Below are 25000 nucleotides of genomic sequence, written 5' to 3'. Positions count from 1 at the left end.
GATTCTAGGAACTTGAATTGTGAGAAGAGACAAGACGTTGGGAAATGAGTGACAAACGGTTACTCACCAGTGACTCATGCCCTACCCGTACCCGGCCGCACCAGGGTCGCAAACGGCTACCCGTACCCGGCTGGGTATGGGTAGCCGGGTATCGGGTAGGGTACGGGTATCGGGTACCCGATTGCGACCTCTGATGTGAGTCTATCTGTGGGTCTCTACACGAGTGTGGGTCTCTACGTGAGTCTACACGGGTCTATGTGAATCTAGCTATGGGTTTCTGTGTGAGTGTGGGTCTCTGTGTGAGTGTGGGTCTCTGTGTGAGTGTGGGTCTCTGTGTGAGTGTGGGTCTCTGTGTGAGTGTGGGTCTCTGTGTGGGTCTCTGCGTGAGTGTGGGTCTCTGCGTGAGTGTGGGTCTCTGCGTGAGTGTGGGTCTCTGCGTGAGTGTGGGTTTCTGCGTGAGTGTGGGTCTCTGCGTGAGTGTGGGTCTCTACGTGAGTGTGTGTCTTTGCGTGAGTGTGGGTCTCTGCGTGAGTGTGGGTCTCTGTGTGAGTGTGGGTCTCTGTGTGAGTGTGGGTCTCTGTGTGAGTGTGGGTCTCTGTGTGAGTGTGGGTCTCTGTGTGAGTGTGGGTCTCTGTGTGAGTGTGGGTCTCTGTGTGAGTGTTGGTCTCTGTGTGAGTGTTGGTCTCTGTGTGAGTGTTGGTCTCTGTGTGAGTGTGGGTTTCTGTGTGAGTGTGGGTCTCTGTGTGAGTGTGGGTCTCTGTGTGGGTCTCTGTGTGAGTGTGGGTCTCTGTGTGAGTGTGGGTCTCTGTGTGTGTGGGTCTCTGTGTGTGTGGGTCTCTGTGTGTGTGGGTCTCTGTGTGGGTCTCTGTGTGTGTGGGTCTCTGTGTGGGTCTCTACGTGTGTGGGTCTGTGTGGGTCTCTGTGTGAGTGTAGGTCTCTGTGTGGGTCTCTGTGTGAGTGTGGGTCTCTGTGTGGGTCTCTGTGTGAGTGTGGGTCTCTGTGTGAGTGTGGGTCTCTGTGTGAGTGTGGGTTTCTGTGAGTGTGGGTCTCTACGTGAGTGTGGGTTTCTGTGTGAGTGTGTGTCTCTGTGTGAGTCTCTGTGTGAGTGTGGGTCTCTGTGTGGGTCTCTGTGTGAGTGTGGGTCTCTGTGTGAGTGTGGGTCTCTGTGTGGGTCTCTGTGTGAGTGTGGGTCTCTGTGTGAGTGTGGGTCTCTGTGTGAGTGTGGGTCTTTGTGTGAGTGTTGGTCTCTGTGTGAGTGTGGGTTTCTGTGTGAGTGTGGGTCTCTGTGTGAGTGTAGGTCTCTGTGTGGGTCTCTGTGTGGGTCTCTGTGTGAGTGTGGGTCTCTGTGTGGGTCTCTACGTGTGTGGGTCTCTGTGTGGGTCTCTGTGTGAGTGGTAGGTCTCTGTGTGGGTCTCTGTGTGAGTGTGGGTCTTGTGTGGGTCTCTGTGTGAGTGTGGGTCTCTGTGTGAGTGTGGGTCTCTGTGTGAGTATGGGTCTCTGTGTGAGTGTGGGTCTCTGTGTGAGTGTGGGTTTCTGTGTGAGTGTGGGTCTCTACGTGAGTGTGTGTCTCTGTGTGAGTCTCTGTGTGAGTGTGGGTCTCTGTGTGGGTCTCTGTGTGAGTGTGGGTCTCTGTGTGAGTGTGGGTCTCTGTGTGAGTGTGGGTCTCTGTGTGGGTCTCTGTGTGAGTGTTGGTCTCTGTGTGAGTGTGGGTCTCTGTGTGAGTGTGGTGGTCTCTGTGTGAGTGTGGGTCTCTGTGTGAGTGTGGGTCTCTGTGTGGGGTCTCTGTGTGAGTGTGGGTCTCTGTGTGAGTGTGGGTCTCTGTGTGTGTCTCTGTGTGAGTGTGGGTCTCTGTTCTGTGAGTGTGGGTCTCTGTGTGAGTGTGTGTCTCTGTGTGAGTGTTCTCTGTGTGAGTGTGGGTCTCTGTGTGAGTGTGTGTCTCTGTGTGAGTGTGGGTCTCTGTGTGAGTGTGGGTCTCTGTGTGAGTGTGGGTCTCTGTGTGAGTGTGGGTCTCTGTGTGAGTGTGGGTCTCTGTGTGAGTGTGGGTCTCTGTGTGAGTGTGGGTCTCTGTGTGGGTCTCTGTGTGAGTGTGGGTCTCTGTGTGGGTCTCTGTGTGAGTGTGGGTCTCTGTGTGAGTGTGTGTCTCTGTGTGAGTGTGGGTCTCTACGTGAGTGTGGGTCTCTGTGTGTGTCTCTGTGTGAGTGTGGGTCTCTGTGGTGAGTGTGGGTTTCTGTGTGAGTGTGGGTCTCTGTGTGGGTCTCTGTGTGAGTGTAGGTCTCTGTGTGTGTCTCTGTGTGAGTGTGGGTCTCTACGTGAGTGTGGGTCTCTGTGTGAGTGTGGGTCTCTGTGTGAGTGTGGGTCTCTGTGTGGGTCTCTGTGTGAGTGTAGGTCTCTGTGTGTGTCTCTGTGTGAGTGTGGGTCTCTGTGTGAGTGTGGGTCTCTGTGTGAGTGTGTGTGTCTCTGTGTGAGTGTGGGTCTCTGTGTGAGTGTGGGTCTCTGTGTGAGTGTGGGTCTCTGTGTGAGTGTGGGTCTCTGTGTGAGTGTGGGTCTCTGTGTGAGTGTGGGTCTCTGTGTGAGTGTGGGTCTCTGTGTGGGGTCTCTGTGTGAGTGTGGGGTCTCTGTGTGGGTCTCCTGTGTGAGTGTGGGTCTCTGTGTGAGTGTGTGTCTCTGTGTGAGTGTGGGTCTCTACGTGAGTGTGGGTCTCTGTGTGTGTCTCTGTGTGAGTGTGGGTCTCTGTGTGAGTGTGGGTTTCTGTGTGAGTGTGGGTCTCTGTGTGGGTCTCTGTGTGAGTGTAGGTCTCTGTGTGTGTCTCTGTGTGAGTGTGGGTCTCTGTGTGAGTGTGGGTCTCTGTGTGAGGTCTCTGTGTGAGTGTAGGTCTCTGTGGTGTGGTCTCTGTGTGGTGGGTCTCTACGTGAGTGTGGGTCTTCTGTGTGAGTGTGGGTCTCTGTGTGAGTGTGGGGTCTCTGTGTGTGGGTCTCTGTGTTGAGTGTGGGTCTCTACGTGAGTGTGGGTCTCTGTGTGAGTGTGGGTCTCTGTGTGAGTGTGGGTCTCTACGTGAGTGTGGGTCTCTGTGTGAGTGTGGGTCTCTGTGGTGAGTGTGGGTCTCCGCGTGAGTGTGTGTCTCTGTGTGAGTGTGGGTCTCTGTGTGAGTGTGGGTCTCTGTGTGAGTGTGTGTCTCTGTGTGAGTGTGTGTCTCTGTGTGAGTGTGGGTCTCTACGTGAGTGTGGGTCTCTGTGTGTCTCTACGCGAGTGAGTCTCCACGGGTCTCCGTGTGTCTCTCTCCGCCGCGTGCAGTCTACGTGCAGGAGGCGCAGGACAAGGCGTCGACGGAGTACCGCGGCTCCCTTGACGAGAAGGTGGCCCGCGTCTACACGGGCTCCGTGCACGTCCGCGACATGGACTTCTCCTCCGACCTGGAGGACATGAACTCGCCCGCGGCGCAGAGACTCGCCGCCACCGTCAGCGACGAGGTGAGGGGGGTGGGGGCGGCGGGGGTTGGGGTGACGAGGTGAGGGGGGGGGGGTGAGGATTGGGGTGACGAGGTGAGGGGGGGGGGTGAGGTTTGGGGTGACGAGGGGAGGGGGTGAGGGTTGGGGTGACGAGGGGAGGGGGGGGGGTGAGGATGACGAGGTGAGGGAGGGGGGGTGAGGGTTGGGGTGACGAGGTGAGGGGGGGGGTGAGGGTTGGGGTGACGAGGTGAGGGAGGGAGGGTGAGGGAGGGTTGGGGTGACGAGGTGAGGGAGGGGGGGGGTGAGGGAGGGTTGTGGTGACGAGGTGAGGGAGGGGGGGTGGGGGTGAGGGTGACGAGGTGAGGGAGGGGGGGGGTGAGGGAGAGTTGGGGGTGACGAGGTGAGGGAGGGGGGGGTGAGGGAGGGTTGGTGTGACGAGGTGAGGGAGGGGGGGTGAGGGAGGGTTGGGGTGACGAGGTGAGGGGGGGGTGAGGGTTGGGCTGACGAGGTGAGGGGGGGGGTGAGGTTTGGGCTGACGAGGTGAGGGAGGGGGGGGTGAGGGTTGGGCTGACGAGGTGAGGGGGGGGGTGAGGTTTGGGCTGACGAGGTGAGGGAGGGGGGGTGAGGTTTGGGCTGACGAGGTGAGGGAGGGGGGGGTGAGGGTTGGGCTGACGAGGTGAGGGAGGGGGGGTGAGGGTTGGGGTGACGAGGTGAGGGAGGGGGGGGGGGTGAGGGAGAGTTGTGGTGACGAGGTGAGGGAGGGGGGGGGTGGTGAGGATTGGGGTGACGAGGTGAGAGGGAGGGGGGGGGTGAGGGTTGTGGTGAGCCGGTGAGTTGTTGGTGTGGTGAGGGCCCCGTGAGAGTGGGGGGGGAGGGGTTGAGGTGGGCGAGAGTTGAGGTTTGAGAGTTGGTGGTGAGGGCGATGAGGTGAGGCAGTGAGGGGGTGGGGTGAGCGCGATGAGGTGAGTCACCGTGAGGTGAGGGGTGATGGCGGTGAGGGTGAGGCATTGAGAGGGGGCGAGAGAGGTGAGGTGAGTTGTGGTGAGGCTTGTGGTCAGGGGTGACGTGGACGTGGGGTGGACGTGGGGTGGACGTGGGGTGGACGTGGCGTGAACCTGGGGTGGACGTCGCGTGGACGTTCGGTGGACGTGACGTGGACGTGGGGTGGACGTGCCGTGAGTCGACCTTGTGGTGGCGTGAGTCGACCTTGTGGTGGCGTGAGTCGACCTTGTGGTGGCGTGAGTCGACCTTGTGGTGGCGTCAGTCGACCTTGTGGTGGTGTGTGTGTAGGTGAAAGAGGCGTTCACCAAGTCGACTGTCCTGGCCTCCTACTACAACACGTCCCAGGTCGTCGGCTTCAGGTAACCTCCCTCACTACACTCCCTCCACTCCCTCCACTCCCTACACTCCATTCCCTCCACTCCCTACACTCCCTACACTCCATTCCCTCCACTCCCCTCCCTCCCTCCATTCCCTCCGTCCCTCCATTCCCTCCCTCCACTCCATCCACTCGCTGCCTCCTTCCCTCCCCGCCTGAGCTCCCCTCACCCAGCGTTCATATTCCAGAGACCCGTAGACTCATACAGAGACCCGTAGACTCACACAGAGACCCATAGACTCACATAGAGATACTCACACAGAGACCCGTAGACTTGTACAGAGACCCATAGACTCACCCAGAGACCCATAGACTCACACAGAGACCCATAGACTCACATAGAGATACTCACACAGAGACCCATAGACTCACACAGAGATACTCACACAGAGACCCATAGACTCACACAGAGACCCATAGACTCACATAGAGATACTCACACAGAGACCCGTAGACTTGTACAGAGACCCATAGACTCACCCAGAGACCCATAGACTCACTCACACAGAGATGCGTAGACTCACACAGAGACCCATAGACACACACAGAGACCCATAGACTCACACAGAGATACTCACACAGAGACCCATAGACTCACACAGAGACCCGTAGACTCACACAGAGACCCATAGACTCACACAGAGATACTCACACAAAGACCCGTAGACTCCCACAGAGACCCGTAGACTCCCACAGAGACCCATAGACTCACACAGAGACCCGTAGACTCACACAGAGACCCATAGACAGACTCAGAGACCCATAGACTCACATAGAGATACTCACACAGAGACCCATAAACTCACATAGAGATACTCACACAGAGACCCGTAGACTCGCACAGAGACCCATAGACTCACGCAGAGACCAATAGACTCACATAGAGATACTCACACAGAGACCCATAGACTCACACAGAGACACATAGACCCATAGACTCACACAGAGACCCGTAGACTCACACAGAGATACTCACACAGAGACCCGTGGACTTGTACAGAGACCCATAGACTCACACAGAGACCCTTAGACTCACACAGAGACCCTTAGACTCACACAGAGACCCTTAGACTCACACAGAGACCCTTAGACTCACACAGAGACCCTTAGACTCACACAGAGACCCTTAGACTCACACAGAGACGCGTAGACTCTGAGGCCCGTAGACTCCCACAGAGACGCGTAGACTCCCACAGAGACGCGTAGACACACACAGAGACCCATAGACCACACACAGAGACCCATAGACTCACACAGAGATACTCACACAGAGACCCGTGGACTTACACAGAGACCCATAGACTCGCTCACACAGAGACCCGTAGACTCACACAGAGACCCGTAGACTCACATAGAGACCCATAGACTCACACAGAGACCCTTAGACTCACACAGAGACCCTTAGACTCACACAGAGACCCTTAGACTCACACAGAGACCCTTAGACTCATACAGAGACCCTTAGACTCACACAGAGACCCTTAGACTCACACAGAGACCCTTAGACTCACACAGAGACGCGTAGACTCTGAGGCCCGTAGACTCCCACAGAGACGCGTAGACTCCCACAGAGACGCGTAGACTCCCACAGAGACGCGTAGACACACACAGAGACCCATAGACCACACACAGAGACCCATAGACTCACACAGAGATACTCACACAGAGACCCGTGGACTTACACAGAGACCCATAGACTCGCTCACACAGAGACCCGTAGACTCACACAGAGACCCGTAGACTCACACAGACGCGTAGACTCCCACAGAGACCCATAGACTTGTACAGAGACCCATAGACTCACTCACACAGAGACGCGTAGACTCGCACAGAGACCCATAGACTCACACAGAGACGCGTAGACTCACACAGAGACGCGTAGACTCCCACAGAGACGCGTAGACTCCCACAGAGACCCATAGACTTGTACAGAGACCCATAGACTCACTCGCACAGAGACGCGTAGACTCCCACAGAGACCCATAGACTTGTACAGAGACCCATGGACTCACTCACACAGAGGCCCGTAGACTCCCACAGGGACGCGTAGACTCCCACAGGGCTCGTTGTGTTTGTCTGCAGTGAGGGCAGCGTCAAGGCCTACTACCTGATTCGCTTCGCCATCCCGGAAAAGGAGGAGGCGGTGCTGAGCTCCGTCGTGTCGGAGGAGGTGGTCAAGGGGGTGCTGCGCCAGCGCCTCGGCCTGTCGCGCATGCAGCCCGGACAGGGGCAGATCGACGTCGCCTCGCTCACTGTCTTCCGTAGGTCGCGGTCACGGTGGCGGTGATGGTGACGGTGACGGTGGCGGTCGCGGTGATGGTGACGGTGATGGGTGGTGGTGGCGGGTGACGTTGACGGTGGCGGGGTGACGGTGATGGTGACGGTGGCGGTCGCGGTGACGGTGACGGCTGATGGGTGACGGTGACGGTGACGGTGATGGTGACGGTGACGGTGACGGGTGGCGGTGACGGTGACGGCTGATGGGTGACGGTGACGGTGATGGGTGATGGTGACGGTGACGGTGACGGGTGGCGGTGACGGTGACGGCTGATGGGTGACGGTGACGGTGGTGGTGGCAGTGGCGTCTGTGTTCACGTGTGTGTGTCTGTGTGTTCACGTGTGTGTGTGTCTGTGTGTGTGTGTCTGTGTTGACGTGTGTGTGTTCACGTGTGTGTCTGTGTGCGTGTCTCCTCACAGCCGCCAACCCCCTAAACGTCGTCCCCTTGAACTCGCGTGAGTATGGGAGCTGGGGGGGGGGGGAGCTGGGGGGGGGGGGAGCTGGGGGGGGGAGCTGGGGGGGGGGAGCTGGGGGGGGGAGCTGGGGGGGGGGGGCTGGGGGGGAGCTGGGGGGGAGCTGGGGGGGGGGGCTGGGGGGGGGGCTGGGGGGGGGTGGCTGGGGGGGAGCGGTCGTGTCGTGGTTATCGCGCTGCGCTATGAACCCGTGTGTGGGGGTGTGGGTGGGGGTGTGGGTGGGGGTGTGGGTGGGGGTCTGGGTGGGGGTCTGGGTGGGGGTGGGGGTATGGGTGGGGTGGTGGTGTGGGTGGTGGTGTGGGTGGGGGTGGGGGTGTGGATGGGTATAGGTGGTAGGGGTATGCGAGTGTATATGGATGGTTATGGCTATGGTTGTGCGTAGACCCCCCAGTAGACCCCCCGCTAGACCCCCCTAGACCCCCCTAGACCCCCAGTAGACCCCCTGCTAGACCCCTCGCTAGACCCCCCGCTAGACCCCCCTAGACACCCCCCTAGACCCCCTGCTAGACCCCCCTAGACACCCCCCTAGACCCCCTGCTAGACCCCCCTAGACACCCCCCTAGACCCCCCTAGACCCCCTGCTAGACCCCCGCATAGACGAGCATCGCGCCTGACCTCCCCCCCCGCCCCCCCCCAGCGTGCTCCTTCCAGCTGCACGCCGTGGGCTCGACGGAGCGCTTCTTCCGTAGCCCCAACTTCGAGAACGGCGAGTACCCCTTCAACTCGCGCTGCCAGTGGCTGCTGCGTGCCGACGCGGGGAAGGTGCTGCTACTCACCTTCGTCTCCTTCATGGTGGAGGACGACTGCCGCTTCGACGCAGTCACCGTCTACGACTTCCTGAGCCCCGCCGAGAACCGCACCCTGCTGCGGTGAGTTGGTGGCGGTGTGAGTTGGTGGTGGGTGGGTGAGTTGGCGGGTGAGTTGGCGGGTGACTTGGCGGGTGAGTTGGTGGGTGAGTTGGTGGGTGAGTTGGTGGGTGAGTTGGTTGGTGAGTTGGTGGGTGAGTTGGTGGGTGAGTTGGTGGTGAAGCTGGTGGGTGAGTTGATGGGTGAGTTGGTGGGTGAGTTGGTGGGTGAACCTGAGGGGTGAGTTGGTGGGTGAGTTGGCGGGTGACTTGGTGGGTGGGTGGGTGAGTTGGTGGGTGACTTGGTGGGTGAGTTGGCGGGTGAGTTGGCGGGTGAGTTGGCGGGTGACTTGGTGGGTGACTTGGTGGGTGAGTTGGTGGGTGAGTTGGTGGTGGGTGGGTGGGTGACTTGGTGGGTGACTTGGTGGGTGAGTTGGTGGGTGAGTTGGTGGGTGAGTTGGTGGGTGAGTTGGTGGTGGATGGGTGGGTGAGTTGGTGGGTAAGTTGGTGGGTGAGTTGTTGGTGAGTTGGTGGGTGAGTTGGTGGGTGAGTTGGTGGTGAAGCTGGTGGGTGAGTTGATGGGTGAGTTGGTGGGTGAGTTGGTGGGTGAACCTGAGGGGTGAGTTGGTGGGTGAGTTGGCGGGTGACTTGGTGGGTGGGTGGGTGAGTTGGTGGGTGACTTGGTGGGTGAGTTGGCGGGTGAGTTGGCGGGTGAGTTGGCGGGTGACTTGGCGGGTGACTTGGTCGGTGAGTTGGTGGGTAAGTTGGTGGGTGAGTTGTTGGTGAGTTGGTGGGTGACTTGGTGGGTGAGTTGGTGGGTGAGTTGGTTGGTGAGTTGGTGGGTGAGTTGGTGGGTGAGTTGGTGGTGAAGCTGGTGGGTGAGTTGATGGGTGAGTTGGTGGGTGAGTTGGTGGGTGAACCTGAGGGGTGAGTTGGTGGGTGAGTTGGCGGGTGACTTGGTGGGTGGGTGGGTGAGTTGGTGGGTGACGTGGTGGGTGAGTTGGCGGGTGACTTGGTGGGTGACTTGGTGGGTGAGTTGGTGGGTGAGTTGGTGGGTGACCTGGTGGTGAACCTGAGGGTGACCTGGTGTGTGAGTTGGTGGGTGAGTTGGTGGGTGAGTTGGTGGGTGAACCTGAGGGGTGACCTGGTGGGTGACTTGGTGGGTGACTTGGTGGGTGACTTGGTGGGTGAGTTGGTGGGTGACTTGGTGGGTGAGTTGGTGGTGAGTTGGTGGGTGAGTTGGTGGGTGACCTGGTGGGTGAGTTGGTGGGTGACTTGGTGGGTGAGTTGGTGGGTGACCTGGTGGTGAACCTGAGCGTGACTTGGTGGGTGAGTTGGTGGGTGAGTTGGTGGGTGACCTGGTGTGTGAGTTGGTGGGTGAGTTGGTGGGTGAGTTGGTGGGTGAGTTGGTGGGTGAACCTGAGGGGTGACTTGGTGGGTGAGTTGGTGGGTGACTTGGTGGGTGAGTTGGTGGGTGAGTGGGTGGGTGAGTTGGTGGGAGAGTTGGTGGTGGGTGGGTGGGTGAGTTGGTGGGTGAGTTGGCGGGTGAGTTGGCGGGTGAGTTTGCGGGTGAGTTGGCGGGTGACTTGGCGGGTGACTTGGTGGGTGACTTGGTGGGTGAGTTGTTGGGTGACTTGGTGGGTGAGTTGGTGGGTGACCTGGTGGGTGACCTGGTGGGTGACCTGGTGGGTGACTTGGTGGGTGAGTTGGTGGGTGACTTGGTGGGTGAGTTGGTGGGTGACTTGGTGGGTGAGTTGGTGGGTGAGTTGGTGGGTGACCTGGTGGGTGAACTTGTGGGTGAGTTGGTGGGTGAGTTTGTGGGTGACTTGGTGGGTGACTTGGTGGGTGAGTTGGTGGGTGACCTGGTGGGTGACCTGGTGGGTGACTTGGTGGGTGACTTGGTGGGTGACCTGGTGGGTGACTTGGTGGGTGAGTTGGTGGGTGAGTGGGTGGGTGAGTGGGTGGGTGAGTTGGCGGGAGAGTTGGTGGTGGGTGGGTGAGTTGGTGGGTGAGTTGGTGGGTGAGTTGGCGGGTGAGTTTGCGGGTGAGTTGGCGGGTGACTTTGTGGGTGACTTTGTGGGTGACTTTGTGGGTGACTTTGTGGGTGACTTGGTGGGTGAGTTGGTGGGTGACTTGGTGGGTGAGTTGGTGGGTGAGTTGGTGGGTGACCTGGTGGGTGACTTGGTGGGTGAATTGGTGGGTGAGTTGTTGGGTGAGTTGGTGGGTGAGTTGGTGGGTGAGTTGGTGTGTGAGTTGGTGGGTGAGTTGGTGGGTGAACCTGAGGGGTGAGTTGGTGGGTGACTTGGTGGGTGACCTGGTGGGTGAGTTGGTGGGTGAGTTGGTGGGTGAGTTGGTGGGTGACTTGGTGGGTGACTTGGTGGGTGACTTGGTGAGTGACTTGGTGGGTGAGTTGGTGGGTGAGTTGGTGGGTGAGTTGGTGGGTGACTTGGTGGGTGACTTGGTGGGTGACCTGGTGAGTGACTTGGTGGGTGACTTGGTGAGTGACTTGGTGGGTGAGTTGAGTGAGTTGGTGGGTGATTTTGTGGGTGACTTGGTGGGTGAGTTGGGTGGGTGAGTTGGCGGGTGAGTTGGGTGGGTGAGTTGGGTGGGTGAGTTGGTGGGTGAGTTGGTGGGTGTGTTTGTGGGTGACCTGGTGGGTGACTTGGTGGGTGACTTGGTGGGTGACTTGGTGGGTGACCTGGTGGGTGACTTGGTGGGTGAGTTGGTGAGTGACTTGGTGGGTGACTTGGTGGGTGACCTGGTGGGTGACTTGGTGGGTGACTTGGTGGGTGACCAGGTGGGTGAACCTGAGGGTGACTTGGTGGGTGAGTTGTTGGGTGAGTTGGTGGGTGAGTTGGTGTGTGAGTTGGTGGGTGAGTTGGTGGGTGACCTGGTGGGTGAGTTGGTGGGTGAGTTGTTCGGTGACTTGGTGGGTGAGTTGGTGGGTGACCTGGTGGGTGACCTGGTGGGTGACTTGGTGGGTGACTTGGTGGGTGAGTTGGTGGGTGAGTTGGTGGGTGAGTTGGTGGGTGACTTGGTGGGTGAGTTGGTGGGTGACCTGGTGGGTGAACTTGTGGGTGAGTTGGTGGGTGAGTTTGTGGGTGACTTGGTGGGTGACTTGGTGGGTGACTTGGTGGGTGAGTTGGTGGGTGACCTGGTGGGTGACTTGGTGGGTGACTTGGTGGGTGACCTGGTGGGTGACTTGGTGGGTGACTTGGTGGGTGAGTTGGTGGGTGAGTTGGTGGGTGAGTTGGTGGGTGACCTGGTGGGTGACCTGGTGGGTGACTTGGTGGGTGACTTGGTGGGTGAGTTGGTGGGTGAGTTGGTGGGTGAGTTGGTGGGTGACTTGGTGGGTGAGTTGGTGGGTGACCTGGTGGGTGAACTTGTGGGTGAGTTGGTGGGTGAGTTTGTGGGTGACTTGGTGGGTGACTTGGTGGGTGACTTGGTGGGTGAGTTGGTGGGTGACCTGGTGGGTGACTTGGTGGGTGACTTGGTGGGTGACCTGGTGGGTGACTTGGTGGGTGACTTGGTGGGTGAGTTGGTGGGTGAGTTGGTGGGTGAGTTGGTGGGTGAGTGGGTGGGTGAGTGGGTGGGTGAGTTGGCGGGAGAGTTGGTGGTGGGTGGGTGAGTTGGTGGGTGAGTTGGCGGGTGAGTTTGCGGGTGAGTTGGCGGGTGAGTTGGCGGGTGACTTTGTGGGTGACTTTGTGGGTGACTTTGTGGGTGACTTGGTGGGTGAGTTGGTGGGTGACTTGGTGGGTGACTTGGTGGGTGAGTTGGTGGGTGACCTGGTGGGTGACTTGGTGGGTGAGTTGGTGGGTGAATTGGTGGGTGAGTTGTTGGGTGAGTTGGTGTGTGAGTTGGTGGGTGAGTTGGTGGGTGACTTGGTGGGTGACTTGGTGGGTGACTTGGTGAGTGACTTGGTGGGTGAGTTGGTGGGTGACTTGGTGGGTAAGTTGGTGGGTGACTTGGTGGGTGACTTGGTGGGTGACTTGGTGGGTGAGTTGGTGGGTGACCTGGTGAGTGACTTGGTGGGTGACTTGGTGAGTGACTTGGTGGGTGAGTGGAGTGAGTTGGTGGGTGATTTTGTGGGTGACTTGGTGGGTGAGTTGGGTGGGTGAGTTGGCGGGTGAGTTGGGTGGGTGAGTTGGCGGGTGAGTTGGGTGGGTGAGTTGGTGGGTGAGTTGGTGGGTGTGTTTGTGGGTGACCTGGTGGGTGAGTTGGTGGGTGACTTGGTGGGTGACTTGGTGGGTGACCTGGTGGGTGACTTGGTGGGTGAGTTGGTGAGTGACTTGGTGGGTGACTTGGTGGGTGACCTGGTGGGTGACTTGGTGGGTGACTTGGTGGGTGACTTGGTGGGTGACCAGGTGGGTGAACCTGAGGGTGACTTGGTGGGTGAGTTGGTGTGTGAGTTGGTGGGTGAGTTGGTGGGTGACCTGGTGGGTGAGTTGGTGGGTGACCTGGTGGGTGAGTTGGTGGGTGAGTTGGTGGGTGAACCTGTGGGTGACCTGGTGAGTTGGTGGGTGAGTTGGTGGGTGAGTTGGTGGGTGACCTGGTGAGTTGGTGGGTGAGTTGGTGGGTGACTTGGTGGGTGACTCGGTGGGTGACTCGGTGGGTGACTCGGTGGGTGACTTGGTGGGTGACTTGGTGGGTGACCAGGTGGGTGAACCTGAGGGTGACTTGGTGGGAGAGTTGGTGGGTGACTTGGTGGGTGACTTGGTGGGTGAGTTGGTGGGTGAGTTGGTGGGTGAGTTGGTGGGTGAACCTGTGGGTGACCTGGTGAGTTGGTGGGTGAGTTGGTGGGTGAACCTGTGGGTGACCTGGTGAGTTGGTGGGTGAGTTGGTGCGTGACTTGGTGGGTGACTCGGTGGGTGACTCGGTGGGTGACTCGGTGGGTGACTTGGTGGGTGACTTGGTGGGTGACTTGGTGGGTGACTTGGTGAGTGACCTGGTGAGTGATCTGGGGGTGACCCTGGTGGGGGACCTGACGGTGTTCCTGTCGGTGACGTCATGTCGCTGATGACGTCATGTCACTGAGGCGATGTCGCAGGTGATGTCACCGATGACGTTGGTAACGTTGCCGATGCCACGTCACAGTGACGCGACGTCGCTGATGATGTCGTGTTGATGATGTCACGCCGCCTGTGATGATGTCACGCCGCCTGTGATGATGTCACGCCGCCTGTGATGATGTCACGCCGCCTGTGATGATGTCACGCCGCCTGTGATGATGTCACGCCGCCTGTGATGATGTCACGCCGCCTGTGATGATGTCACGCCGCCTGTGATGATGTCACGCCGCCTGTGATGATGTCACGCCGCCTGTGATGATGTCACGCCGCCTGTGATGATGTCACGCCGCCTGTGATGATGTCACGCCGCCTGTGATGATGTCACGCCGCCTGTGATGATGTCACGCCGCCTGTGATGATGTCACGCCGCCTGTGATGATGTCACGCCGCCTGTGATGATGTCACGCCGCCTGTGATGATGTCACGCCGCCTGTGATGATGTCACGCCGCCTGTGATGATGTCACGCCGCCTGTGATGATGTCACGCCGCCTGTGATGATGTCACGTCGCTGATGATGATGTCACGCCGCCGGTGACGCCGCCGATGACGCCGCCGATCGTAAATTCGCCCCCCCCCTCCCCAACCATCGCCCCCCACCCTCACCCTCACCGCCGCCCCTCCCTCCCTCACCGCAGGAAGTGTGGCGTGGCCCCCGTGGCGTTCAGCCTGCTGTCGTCGGGGAACGTGATGCTCGTCACGTTCACGTCCAATGACGTGCAGAACGAGCCGGGCTTCAACGCCAAGTTCGTGCAGATCGACAAGCCCGGTAGGGGGGCCACACGGGGTGGGGGGGGGGGGGTTGGGGGAGGAGGAGGATGGAGTAGGAGGGGGGAAGGAGGGGGAGGAGGAAGGGGAAGGGGGAGAGGGAGGAAGGGGAAGAAGGGGAAGGAGGGGGAGGAGGAGGGAGGGGGAGGAGGAGGGGGAGGAGGAGGGGGAGGAGGAGGAGGGGGAGGGAGGAAAATCCACTGCTGTCTCGCTGGGCAGTTTGCGGGCCGGGTGCCTCGTCACCTCGCATGGGGGGGGGGTGGGAGTGGGGGGGGTGGGGAGGTGGAGTTGCCCCCCCCCCTTGTCGCGTTACGTGTGACGTCACACGTGACGTGAGCATGTTGCGTGCTGCGTGCTGCGCCAGTCTTTGGGGCCGTGACGCTGCAAGCGAGGGAGAAGGTGATGCAGAACTTCACGTCGCCAGCCTACCCCACCTACTACCCCCCCAACACGGACGCCAGCTGGGTCATCCAGGTGAGCACACGCACTCTCACACACACGCACGTGCACACGCACTCCCGCACGCTCGCACACACACGCTCACACACACGCTCGCACACACGTTCACGGGCGCACACATGCACTCGTGCACACGCTCACACACGCACTCCCACGCACTCCCACGCACACTCACACACACGCTCACACTCGCACACACGTTCACGGGCGCACACACGCGTGCACTCGCACGTGCACACAAACACTCCCACATGCACGCAACTGCCCCTAGTCTCACAGCATACCCTTAAACCTCAACAAATCACATACCCTAGTGGTGTGGTGGAGGAAGTGCGGTGGGGAAGGTGGTCGTGGATGTGTTGGTAGTGGTGGAGGCGGTGGTGGAGGTTGTGCAGTGGTAGAGGTGGAGGTGGTGTTGGTGCAGTGGAGGTGGAGGTGGCGGCCGCGGTGACCTCTCGGGCCCAGTCGTAACGACCCCTCTCCCCGTCCCCCCTCCCCTCGTGTTCCCGCTGTGCAGACGGACGCCAACAAGCAGGTGCGTGTGACCTTCACGAGGTTCAAGATGCGCGAGCCGGGCATCCAGGAGTCCAGCTGCCTCAAGGACTACATGGAAGTCAACAAGAAGAGGTGCCGCCACTGCGGGCAGGGCGGCCATGACACCCAAGTTGACCAGGGCGGCCATGACACCCAAGTTGACCAGGGCGGCCATGACACCCAAGTTGACCAGGGCGGCCATGACACCCAAGTTGACCAGGGCGGCCATGACACCCAAGTTGACCAGGGCGGCCATGACACCCAAGTTGACCAGGGCGGCCATGACACCCAAGTTGACCAGGGCGGCCATGACACCCAAGTTGACCAGGGCGGCCATGACACCCAAGTTGACCAGGGCGGCCATGACACCCAAGTTGACCAGGGCGGCCATGACACCCAAGTTGACCAGGGCGGCCATGACACCCAAGTTGACCAGGGTGGCCATGACACCCAAGTTGACCAGGGTGGCCGTGACGCCCAAGTTGACCAGGGCGGCCATGACACCCAAGTTGACCAGGGCGGCCGTGACGCCCAAGTTGACCAGGGCGGCCATGACACCCAAGTTGACCAGGGTGGCCATGACACCCAAGTTGACCAGGGCGGCCATGACACCCAAGTTGACCAGGGTGGCCATGACACCCAAGTTGACCAGGGTGGCCGTGACGCCCAAGTTGACCAGGGCGGCCATGACACCCAAGTTGACCAGGGTGGCCGTGACGCCCAAGTTGACCAGGGTGGCCATGACACCCAAGTTGACCAGGGCGGCCGTAACACCCAAGTTGACCAGGGTGGCCATGACACCCAAGTTGACCAGGGCGGCCATGACACCCAAGTTGACCAGGGCGGCCATGACACCCAAGTTGACCAGGGTGGCCGTGACGCCCAAGTTGACCAGGGTGGCCATGACACCCAAGTTGACCAGGGCGGCCGTGACGCCCAAGTTGACCAGGGCGGCCATGACACCAAGTTGACCAGGGTGGCCGTGACGCCCAAGTTGACCAGGGTGGCCATGACACCCAAGTTGACCAGGGTGGCCATGACGCCCAAGTTGACCAGGGCGGCCATGACGCCCAAGTTGACCAGGGTGGCCATGACACCCAAGTTGACCAGGGCGGCCATGACACCCAAGTTGACCAGGGTGGCCATGACACCCAAGTTGACCAGGGCGGCCATGACACCCAAGTTGACCAGGGCGGCCATGACACCCAAGTTGACCAGGGCGGCCAAGTTGACCAGGGCGGCCATGACACCCAAGTTGACCAGGGTGGCCGTGACGCCCAAGTTGACCAGGGCGGCCATGACACCCAAGTTGACCAGGGCGGCCATGACGCCCAAGTTGACCAGGGTGGCCATGACACCCAAGTTGACCAGGGCGGCCATGACGCCCAAGTTGACCAGGGTGGCCATGACACCCAAGTTGACCAGGGTGGCCGTGACGCCCAAGTTGACCAGGGTGGCCATGACACCCAAGTTGACCAGGGCGGCCATGACGCCCAAGTTGACCAGGGTGGCCATGACACCCAAGTTGACCAGGGCGGCCATGACACCCAAGTTGACCAGGGCGGCCATGACACCCAAGTTGACCAGGGCGGCCATGACACCCAAGTTTACCAGGGCGGCCATGACACCCAAGTTTACCAGGGCGGCCATGACACCAAGTTGACCAGGGTGGCCGTGACGCCCAAGTTGACCAGGGCGGCCATGACACCCAAGTTGACCAGGGTGGCCGTGACACCCAAGTTTACCAGGGCGGCCATGACACCAAGTTGACCAGGGCGGCCATGACACCCAAGTTGACCAGGGTGGCCGTGACGCCCAAGTTGACCAGGGCGGCCATGACACCCAAGTTGACCAGGGCGGCCAAGTTGACCAGGGCGGCCATGACACCCAAGTTGACCAGGGTGGCCGTGACGCCTAAGTTGACCAGGGCGGCCATGACACCCAAGTTGACCAGGGCAGCCATGACACCCAAGTTGACCAGGGTGGCCGTGATGCCCAAGTTGGCCAGGGTGGCCATGACACCCAAGTTGACCAGGGCAGCCATGACACCCAAGTTGACCAGGGCGGCCGTGACACCCAAGTTGACCAGGGCGGCCGTGACACCCAAGTTGACCAGGGCGGCCATGGCACCCAAGTTGACCAGGGCAGCCATGACACCAAGTTGACCAGGGCGGCCATGACACCAAGTTGACCAGGGCAGCCATGACACCAAGTTAACCAGGGCAGCCATGACACCAAGTTGACCAGGGCAGCCATGACACCAAGTTAACCAGGGCGGCCATGACACCAAGTTGACCAGGGCGGCCATGACACCAAGTTGACCAGGGCGGCCATGACACCCAAGTTGACCAGGGTGGCCGTGACGCCCAAGTTGACCAGGGCGGCCATGACACCCAAGTTGACCAGGGCAGCCATGACACCCAAGTTGACCAGGGTGGCCGTGACGCCCAAGTTGACCAGGGCGGCCATGACACCCAAGTTGACCAGGGCAGCCATGACACCCAAGTTAACCAGGGCGGCCATGACACCAAGTTAACCAGGGCGGCCATGACACCCAAGTTGACCAGGGTGGCCGTGACGCCCAAGTTGACCAGGGCGGCCATGACAGCCAAGTTAACCAGGGCAGCCATGACACCCAAGTTAAACAGGGCGGCCATGATACCCAAGTTGACCAAGGCGGCCATGACACCCAAGTTAACCAGGGCGGCCGTGACGCCCAAGTTGACCAGGGCGGCCATGACACCCAAGTTAACCAGGGCGGCCGTGACGCCAAGTTGACCAGGGCGGCCCGCCAACGTCATCGTCGTTGTCATCGTCATCGGCTGATCACGATGATGATTACGATGTTGATGATGATGATCACGATGATGATCACGATGATGATCACGATGATGATGATGATGACGAGGATGATGATGATGACGACGACGATGATGACGATGATGATGCTGATGATGATGACGACGATGACGACGACGATGATGATGCTGACGATGATGATGATGACGACGATGATGACGACGATGATGATGCTGATGATGATGATGCTGACAATGATGATGCGGACGATGATGCTGACGATGATGCTGACGATGATGACGATAACGACGATGATGACGATGATGATGATGCTGACCCTGCGTGTGTGTGTGCGCGTGCGTTGCCAGGTACTGCAGCGACCAGCCCACGTTTGTGGCCATCAGCAGTGGCCCCTCGCTGGAGGTGAAGTTCCACTCGGACGAATCCTACTCGGACCGCGGCTTCGTTGCCGAGTACACGGCCTACCAGCCCGACAACCGTGAGTCCTGCCTCGCCTAGTCAGTGTGTGTGTGTGGTGTCTGTGCGTGTGTGGTGTCCGTTTGTGTGTGCATGGTGTGTGTGTATGTGCGTGGTGTGTGTGTGTGTGTATGTGCAGTGCTTGGTGTGTGTGTGCGGTGCGTGGTGTGTGTGTGTGTGTGTGGTGTCCGTATCTGGCAAAAACAAACCCCTACCACCTTGTTGGTGCCGAACGACAACGCTGTGGTGGTCAATGCCGTGGGGGGAGGGTCAATTTTAATTGGCCATTCCCCCTCATGGTGTTGTCACCACCACAGCAGCCAAATGGGGGCTCTGGACGGGTGCGAGGGGCTGGTAACCCCTCCACCTTCAATTAATTACCACAAAACCACGATTTTTAAATGTTATAAAGCTTGTGCCGGAGGCACCGGGAGGACAGGCGATTATGACGTCTCCTGGCCAAACCCCATTTGGCGGAGCCGGGAGACTGAATCCTTACTCTCGGGGCTCCTCCAGAAACAACAAAAAACCACTTTGTGTGGCCACGTGCAATGTTCGAACGCTCACTGCAGAGGAGAGGCTGCCACTCCTCCGTCGGGAGCTGGACTGGTATTGCCTGGATCTCTGTGGTTTTCAGGAGGTCCGGTGGACCGGCTCTGGCTCCTGCCACCATGTGTTGGAGAGCCAGGCCACAACAATTGCTGTCGCCTGATGAAGCTAGTCAGAATTACTGGCAAAACGTCGTGCTTAGATTGTAAATGTTGTGGCTTGGCTCTCCAGCGCACCGGTTAGTGCTGTACTAGTATACTACACTATACACTACACTATACACTACACTATACACTACACTATACACTACACTATACACTACACTATACACTACACTATACACTACACTATACACTACTATACTATACACTACTATACTATACACTACTATACTATACACTACTATACTATACACTACACTATACACTACACTATACACTACACTATACACTCCACTATACACTACACTATACACTCCACTATACACTACACTGTACACGACACTATACACTACACTATACACTACACTATACACTACACTATACACTACACTATACACTACACTATACACGACACTATACACTACACTACTATACACTACACTATACACTACACTAAACACTACACTATACACTGCTATACACTACACTATACACTAGTGCTGTACTAGTACAGTACACTATACACGACACTATACACTCCACTATACACTACATTATACACTACACTATACACTACACTACTATACACTACACTACTATACACTACACTACTATACACTACACTACACTATACACTACGCTATACACTACACTATACAATACACTATACACTACACTACTATACACTACACTATACACTACACTACTATACACTACACTGTACACTACACTATACACTACACTATACTCTACACTATACACTGTACACTATACACTATACACTACACTACTATACACTACACTACTATACACTACACTACTATACACTACACTACTATACACTACACTACTATACACTACACTACTATACACTACACTACTATACACTACACTACTATACACTACACTACTATACACTACACTACTATACACTACACTACTATACACTACACTACTATACACTACACTACTATACACTACACTATACACTACACTATACACTAGTGCTGTACTAGTAACGAATTGGCATCTTCTGTTGACGTGACAACCCTTACTAGTTGGATGTGTCGGGTGGTGGTGGGTTTTAACGACACATTTAGATATTCACGCGATCTAACCCCAAAAAACGTCTATTATGGATGATATTCGTCGTGAAAGCCTACTTGTTAAACTGTGTTTGGTGTCTGTGTGTGTGTCTGTGTGTGTCTGTGTGTGTGTGTCTGTGTGTGTTTGTGGTGTCTGTGTGTGTGTGGTGTCTGTGTATGTGTTTGTGGTGTCTGTGTGTGTGTGTGGGTTGTGTGTGTTTAAGACTGTGACTCATGCAGCTGCAATGGCTGCTTTGGGTACGCGGTCCAGACCTCCCCGGGAACCCTGGCTGACGGAGGAGGTGTTCAGGTTAATTGAGAAAAAGCGACAGGCCCACTCTCATCGCCTACAGCATCCCACGTCAGAGAATGAGGAGGTTTACCGCAGTCTTCGCTCGGAGGTTCGGAGAGCCGTGAGGCGCTGTAAGGATGGGTGGTGGTCGCGGGTTGCTGAGGAGATGGAGTCTGCCTCAGTGGCCCGCGATCACAAATCACTATTTAACTCCATCAAAAAAGTAACCTGCAGCGCCACACCTATTACCATCATTAGAGGAAAAAACGGTGATCCAATCTCCGACCCCCAGGAACAGGTTTGCAGATTTGCTGAGCATTTCTGTGAGGTCCTGGGGGAGGGAAAATCTCTCAGCCAGGAAAACATCATGGCACAAAGTGGGGATAACCCTGCTGAGGCTGCGGTGCCTCAAATATTGGAAGAGGTCACCCCCTGTGAGTGGCTGGCTGAGGTACCGGCTGTTGAGGAAGTACTGAGGGCGATCCGGAGTCTGAGACCAGGGAAGGCACCGGGCAGAGATGATCTCCCAGGCGAAATGCTGAGGGAGGGTGGCGTTTGTGCACAGACTGCCCTATATGACATCATAACAACAGTCTGGACCACTGGACGGGTTCCGCAGGACTGGAAGGATGCCCTGGTGGTCCCCCTCTTTAAGAAGGGGGACCGTACCGACTGTAACAACTACAGGGGCATCTCACTCCTCAGTGTGCCGGGTAAGGTCCTGGCAAGGATTATTCAACATCGCCTTGCTAGGCATGCTGAGGAGAGGCTTGCGGAGCCCCAATGCGGTTTCAGGAAAGGGCGGTCCTGCACAGATGCCATATTTTCTGTCCGTCTGCTACAGCAGAGGTGTAGGGAATTCCAAAAAGACCTACATCTCTGCTTTATTGACCTGGTCAAGGCCTATGATACCATCAGTAGGACTGGGCTCTGGGTTGTTCTTCGTGCTTTCGGAGTCCCTGACCCTCTGCTCACGATCATTAAGGACCTTCATGATGGTGAGCGGGCCCGGGTAAAACTACGTGGCCGGGAGTCGGAGCCTTTCCCTGTACACCTTGGGGTGCGACAGGGATGTCCTCTGGCTCCCACATTATTTAACATCTATTTCGACTGCGTAGTTCGTGAAGCCTTCAATAGCTGTACCGGGGGAATTACCATTTGGTACAGATACAATGGGAGGCTGATCGACGCCCGGGTGCGATCAAGGGATGGCTCCCTATTGGTCAACCACGTTATGTATGCCGATGATTTGGTAATAGCTGCTCATTCAGAAGAGGAGTTGGAGACGCTGCTGCTGAGACTGGAGCGTGCCACTAAGAGGTGGGGCCTTACCATCAGCCCCACCAAAACTAAGCACCTGCCTGGGTATTTTGTACCATCGGGCACTCCGCCCCCACAACTCCCAATCGGTGATGGGGCAGTTGTGGAGAGAGTAGAGAGTTTCCCATACCTGGGCAGTGTGCTCATGACCGGCTCCAGTTTATCAGCAGAGGTCTCACTCCGAATCAGTCGAGCGGCAATATCTTTTCATCGGTTGCGTAACGCTGTGTGGAAGCTACCTGGTCTGTCGCTCCGCACGAAGCTTCAGGTCTTCTCGGCCACGGTCATTCCCTCCCTTCTCTATGCTTGCGAAACGTGGACCCCCCTAGTGGAGCATCTTCGCCGGTTGGAAACATTTAGGCTGGCCTGCCTACGATCCATCCTGGGTTTAACCAGGCTGGATTGTGTGAGGAGCTCACAAGTCCTTGAAAGATCTGGGCAAAGTCCCATCAGTGAGCTCCTCCGGCAGGCAAGGCTGCGTTGGCTGGGTCATGTAGCCCGCATGCCCAGCCACCGCATGCCTAAACAGCTTTTGTTCGGCCGGATCGAGGGGGCTAAACGGGCGCGGCACGGGCTAGAGAAGAGATGGAGTGATGTGGTACAGGAGGACGTGGAGCTGAGTGGACTTGCCGATGACTGGTACCAGCGGTGTCAAGATCGGCCTCAGTGGAGGAGGCTCGTGAAGGACGCTACTGGGCAGTTGGAGGCAGTCGCCCTCCAACAACAACGGAGGGCGGAGGAGCGACGCTCACAACAACGAGCGGAGCGCCGGGTGGCTAAAGCACAGCAAGTTGGCACAGTAGGGGGCACAGGTGGTGCATCAGCCAGTCATCTCGGTCATCTCGGTCAGTCGACCCGTGGCACCTGGGTCTGCCCCGTGACCTCCTGCCAGCGGGCGTTCGACACTTCACGTGGCCTCAAGGTGCACATGGCCTGGCACAAGCGTCGTGGTGACGTCACCGCCACTTAGTGGCGAATGGCGGTTGTTGTTGTTGTTGTTGTGTGTGTGTGTGTGTTTGTGGTGTCTGTGTGTGTGTCTGTGTGTGGGTGTGTGTGTCTGTGTGTGGGTGTGTGTGTCTGTGTGTGGGTGTGTGTCTGTGTGTCGTGTCTGTGTGTGTGTGTCTGTGTGTGTGTGGTGTCCGTGCCACCCACCTCCTCGTGCGCCACAGTGCCGGCCTTCATAGGTGCTACTCGCTAACAGCACTTGCCCCAACAGTCTGTTCAGGCTATAACGGGGACCTTTATCTGTGTGTGTCTGTGTGTAGCGTGTCCCGGGATGTTCACGTGCAACTCAGGACTCTGCCTGGTGCAGAGCCGCCAGTGCGACGGTTGGAACGACTGCGGAGACCTCAGCGATGAGAACAACTGCGGTGAATCATCACCTCCCCTCCCTCCCCCGCTCCCTCCCCTCCCCTCCCTCCGCTTCCTCCACTCCCTCCTTGCCTCCCTCCCCTCATCCCTCCCCTCATCCCTCCCTCCCCTCCTCCCTCCCCTCCCTCCCCTCCCTCCCTCCGCTTCCTACACTCCCTGCTTGCTTGCCTCCCTCCCCTCCTCCCTCCCTCCCGTTCTCCTTCTCGCCACTCCCTCTGCTCTCTCCACTCCCTCTTTGCCTCCCTCCCCCCTCCCCTCTCTCCTTCCCCTACTCCCTCCCTCCCCTCTGCTTCCTACACTCCCTCCTTGCCTCCCTCCTCTCCTCCCTCCTCTCCTCCCTCCCCTCCTCCCTCCCTCCCCTCCTCCCTCCTTGCGCTCCCCTCCGTGTGCTTGACCGTGCGTGTGTGTCTGCGTGTGCGTGTCTGCGTGTGCGTCTGCGTGTGTCTGCGTGTCTGCGTCTGCGTGTGTGTCTGCCTGCGTGTTTGCGTGTGTGTCTGCGTGTCTGCGTGTCTGCGTGTGCGTGTGTGCGTGTCTGCGTGTGCCCGCCCGCCTGCCTGCCGGCGCTGGCTCAGAGTGCGGGGCTGACCAGTTCTCCTGCGCCAACGGCCTGTGCAAGCCCAAGATGTGGATGTGCGACCGCGTCAACGACTGCGGAGACTTCAGCGACGAGAAAGAATGCCGTGAGCAGGGGGCCCAGGGTGGAGGGGGGGGGGTCACACGTGGAGGGGGTCACGGGAGGGGGGGGGGGGTCATGCAGGGGGGGGAAGGGGACGGGGGGGTCGCCTGGTTTACAGGAGGTCGTGGGTTCGATCCCGACTGACGACGTATGCTGTATAATTTGGAGTTTTCGTGTCTCTTTCTCTCTCCCCGTGGTCGCGTGGATTTTTCTCCGGGTCCTCCGGTTTTTCCCTCCACGTTTAAAATCGACGTCATCATGCGTTGAGAGTATTTGATGATGACGATGATGAAGCCGCCACTTCGTTGAACTATCATTTGTGATGACCAGGTCTCTTCTGAAAAAGGGCTGCATAGCTCAGTGAGGCTTACCTGGTAACATAAAAATGGTGGTAGTGGTGTGGCGGTGGTGGTAGTGCTGGAGGTATCATTTTGTTTGTGTGTGTGTGTTAAGCGTGTGTTGATAACCTCGCTGTGTCTGTATGTTAAGCGTGTATTGATAGGATCCCCATCTCTGCGTGTGTCTGTGCGTCTCTGTGCCTATCTCGTGGTGCCAGACAGGCAACGCTGTCGTGGGCAGTGCTGTGGGGGGAGGGCCAATTTCGATTGGCCTTTCCCCTCATGACGTTTGTGACCACCACAGCGGCCAAAAGGTTGCTCTGGACGGGTGCGAGGGGCTGGGAACCCCTCCACATTCAATTAATTACCGCTAAACCACGACAGAAAATTGTAATTAATAAGCTTGTGCCGGAGGCCCTGGGGGGACAGGCGTCTATGACGTCTCCTGGCCAAACCCCATTTGGCGGAGCCAGGAGATTTAATCCTTACCCTCGGGGCTCCTCCAGAAACAACAAAAAACCACTACGGTTGGCCACGTGGAATGTTCGAACCCTCACTGTGGAGGAGAGGCTGCCACTCTATCGGGAGCTGGACTGGTACCCGCCTGGATCTCCGTGGTATTCAGGAGGTCCGGAGAACAAAAGAATGAAGGGGGCGTGGGAGCGCAGTGGTGAGGTGTGGGAAG

General features: G+C 58.1%; 2 protein-coding genes across 2 annotated transcripts in view; both read left to right on the top strand.

Annotated features, from left to right (window-relative positions):
* Positions 1 to 25000, top strand: part of LOC144737186 (MAM and LDL-receptor class A domain-containing protein 1-like) — a 328015-nt gene that overhangs the window by 124342 nt on the left and 178673 nt on the right. The window lies entirely within an intron of this gene.
* The window catches only part of LOC144737177 (suppressor of tumorigenicity 14 protein homolog), a 78952-nt gene that overhangs the window by 38965 nt on the left and 14987 nt on the right, over positions 1 to 25000 (top strand). Inside the window, exons 4-14 of the mRNA XM_078619899.1 lie at positions 3292 to 3467; positions 4737 to 4807; positions 6907 to 7085; positions 7522 to 7557; positions 8213 to 8444; positions 14125 to 14255; positions 14619 to 14728; positions 15231 to 15340; positions 18415 to 18545; positions 23196 to 23300; positions 23874 to 24013. Of these exons, the coding sequence (XP_078476025.1) occupies positions 3292 to 3467; positions 4737 to 4807; positions 6907 to 7085; positions 7522 to 7557; positions 8213 to 8444; positions 14125 to 14255; positions 14619 to 14728; positions 15231 to 15340; positions 18415 to 18545; positions 23196 to 23300; positions 23874 to 24013 (1421 nt within the window). The remainder of the gene's footprint in view (positions 1 to 3291; positions 3468 to 4736; positions 4808 to 6906; positions 7086 to 7521; positions 7558 to 8212; positions 8445 to 14124; positions 14256 to 14618; positions 14729 to 15230; positions 15341 to 18414; positions 18546 to 23195; positions 23301 to 23873; positions 24014 to 25000) is intronic.

This window comes from Lampetra planeri, chromosome 65, assembly GCF_965212315.1.
Source record: "Lampetra planeri chromosome 65, kcLamPlan1.2.h2, whole genome shotgun sequence".
Lineage (NCBI taxonomy): Eukaryota > Metazoa > Chordata > Hyperoartia > Petromyzontiformes > Petromyzontidae > Lampetra > Lampetra planeri.
This window is presented reverse-complemented; position numbering and strand designations above follow the sequence as displayed.